The sequence below is a fragment of the Priapulus caudatus genome, unplaced genomic scaffold (genome assembly GCF_000485595.1).
Source record: "Priapulus caudatus unplaced genomic scaffold, Priapulus_caudatus-5.0.1 Scaffold516, whole genome shotgun sequence".
NCBI classification, from domain to species: Eukaryota; Metazoa; Priapulida; class Priapulimorpha; order Priapulimorphida; family Priapulidae; genus Priapulus; species Priapulus caudatus.
Genome location: NW_014577577.1, coordinates 42,779 through 45,983, shown reverse-complemented (window position 1 = coordinate 45,983; position 3,205 = coordinate 42,779). Strand labels below are relative to the sequence as shown.

The 3,205-nt window shown below is 48.0% G+C and overlaps 1 protein-coding gene across 1 annotated transcript in view; it reads right to left on the bottom strand.

Annotated features, from left to right (window-relative positions):
• Positions 1-3,205, bottom strand: part of LOC106811213 (fatty acid synthase-like) — a 30,974-nt gene that overhangs the window by 17,901 nt on the left and 9,868 nt on the right. The window contains exons 7-11 of the mRNA XM_014814769.1: positions 2,642-2,852; positions 1,714-1,965; positions 1,263-1,452; positions 765-994; positions 560-576 (exon numbers count right to left, since the gene is read on the bottom strand). Coding sequence (XP_014670255.1) covers positions 560-576; positions 765-994; positions 1,263-1,452; positions 1,714-1,965; positions 2,642-2,852 — 900 coding nt within the window. The remainder of the gene's footprint in view (positions 1-559; positions 577-764; positions 995-1,262; positions 1,453-1,713; positions 1,966-2,641; positions 2,853-3,205) is intronic.

Here is a 3,205-nt window from a genome sequence, read left to right as displayed (position 1 = left end):
ATATTAACTCGTTTAACACGTTATTAACTCGTTTAACACGTTGTTAACTTGTTTAACACGTTATTAACTTGTTTAGCACGTTATTGCACTCGTGTAACACATTATTAACACGTTTAACACGTTATTAACTTCTTTAACACGTTATTAACTTGTTTAGTACGTTATTAATTTGTTTAACACGTTATTAACTCGTTTAACACGTTATTAACTCGTTTAACACGTTGTTAACTTGTTTAACACGTTATTAACTTGTTTAGCACGTTATTGCACTCGTGTAACACATTATTAACACGTTTAACACGTTATTAACTTCTTTAACACGTTATTAACTCGTTTAACACGTTGTTAACTTGTTTAACATGTTATTAACTTGTTTAACACTTTATTGCACTCGATGCAATCATCAACTCGTTACGTATACTGACTCGATATTTTGTTGCAAAGTATCCCGCACGTTAACGTTTAAACGTGAACTGCGTTGCCGCAGTAGATTTATAGCGAGCATAAGCATGAATGATTTTTAGAAGTCTTTGTTGGCGTGGACGCAGGACTGGCAGACAATCCGCACACCGGTAGCTACAATAACACAAGCATTAATAATAACCTTTTTTAACTTTCTTCATCCACGTGAAGACCATTTTTCAACTTTCGTTAATAATGTTAAGACAGCGCAAAAAGCGAAAATATATGTAACTCGCGACATATAGATAAACCGAACTCTTACTCTTATCTATGTTCAGTAGGCGTAGTTAAACCATTCTTACGTCGCTTAGAGCAGCCTTCACGTCAGTCGCGATGCGCGCCATCTCGTGAGAGTGGAAGGCGACGCCAGATGTCGCCACCTCCCCCACGAACACGTCAGCTGCTCGCAGTTCGGCGATGAATGCGTCAACGCTCGCAGCCGGCCCTGAGATGGTGACGCTGTCGCGAGAGTTGTGACACGCGGCGGTGACGTCGGCCGGACAGCGACGCCTCGTCTCCTCCCACGTCAACCCTATACACACACACACACACACACACACGCACACACACACACACACACGCCCGCGCGTGCATATTCGTATACGAATGCGTATTTATCTGTCTGAAGCGCGTACGTACTCAAACGGTAACTATACACGGTAGAATACAGTAATACGATGTGTAGACAGTAAAAACTCGCTGTCAGAAACAAAATTCCCCGGAAAATAAATATCCAACATATCGCAGTGTGCGGTGAGGGCAAACAGCGTGATTGCTCGGCGAGTTCTCACGTGACTTACCGATGGTGGCCATCTTGCCAACGGATAGTTTCGCCTCGCTCACGCATCTGCCTACATTGTAGGCGATAAGTACGGCCATTTCCGCTGTAATGCCTCCGTCGGCGTAGGCGCAGGCGATCTCGCCGAGCGAGTAGCCGACGATGCCGTCTGCGCAGACGCCAAGCTCGTGCAGAACATCTATTAGCGCCACCTGTTGATCGGACGAGGCAAATTTTCAGCGCGATACACCAACCTTCCATAAATTAGTGCACACGCGCACACGCACACGCACACGCACACACACACACACACACACACACACACACACACACACACACACACACACACACACATACATAGGCCCTATACATACATCAAGAGTACATAATAGAGATTATGTTAGTTTATGTTAGAGTATCTCTACTATGTACTCTTGACATACATACGGCATCGGCATCGATCGCGTGTTTACCTGTACGGCGGTGACCGAGGACAGAAGGACAGGTGTACTGTTCTCCAGCATCTTCTCCGCCTCCCTCCTCCCCGACGCGCTGATGACGTCACGCAGGTCGACCCCGTGACCGGCGAGCGTATCGGCTAGGCGCGATATCGTCTGCCGGAAGGCGGGCACGCGCATCATGTCGCACGCCATGCCCGCCCACTGCGCGCCCGTGCCAGAGCAGACGAACCAGATGGGACGACGGTCGCCGCCGCCGCTCACCCGCTGCAGCACAAGAGTGTCACCAAGTGTCACAGACACAGTGAGAAGTGTCACACACACCGTGAGAAGTGTCACATGCGGAGTGAGGAGTGTCAAAAATGGAGAGACAAGTGTCACACAGGCAGAGAGATAAGTGTAACGTCACACACATAGAGACAAGTGTTAAGTGTCACGCACGCAGAGACAATTGTCACACACGAAGTGAGAAGCGTCACATACGGAGTGAGAAGTGTCACATACGGAGTGAGAAGTGTCACATACGGAGTGAGAAGTGTCACACATGGAGAGAGAGTGTCACATACGGAGTGAGAAGTGTCACACATGGAGAGATAAGTGTCACGTCACACACATAGAGACAAGTGTCAAGTGTCACGCACGAAGAGATAATTGTCACACACGAAGTGAGAAGTGTCACATACGGAGTGAGAAGTGTCACATACGGAGTGATAAGTGTCACACATGGAGAGATAAGTGTCACGTCACACACATAGAGACAAGTGTCAAGTGTCACGCACGCAGAGACAATTGTCACACACGATGTGAGAAGTGTCACACAGACAGAGAGAGAGAGAGAGAGAGAGAGAGAGAGAGAGAGAGAGAGTGTCACATACGGAGTGAGAAGTGTCGCATTTTAAGCTTTTTTTAATTAGTAGCTAGTTAGTTACGCATGACGACATACCTGCACATCGGTGCTCTGTGTGTCTGTGTTAAGTAGCGCGTAACCCCTGTACGGATGCAGGCTGGTCGGACTGCTATATGCGTGGTCAAGCAACGCGAGAAACTCTCCGTCGCGCGACCTTTCCGCAGCTGCTGCCAGCAGCGATGTTACGCCATCTGGTGTCCTACCAGCAACCATGACGAGTCGCGCGCCCTCGCTCGTTAATTGCGATCTAAAAACGAAATGTTTACTCGGAAAAAACGCACTGGAGAAAAACAACAACGCAGCACGCACGCAACAACATGCACAATAGCACATCATATTATAGTTAGAGGAATCAATATTTCTAAGCTATGATGTAATGCCGTGCTATATATATGCCGAATGGCAGTGTGTGTGTGTGTGTGTGTGTGTGTGTGTGTGCGTGTGTGCACGTGCGTGCGTGCGTGCGTGCGTGTATTTGAGTGCGTTTGTTTGCGTATATGCGCGCGCGCGTGTGTGTGTGCGTTCGCGCGCGTGTGTGTGTGTGGTGTGCGCGTGGTGTGCGTGTATACGCGCGTGTGAATTTTCGCGTATATATTTGAG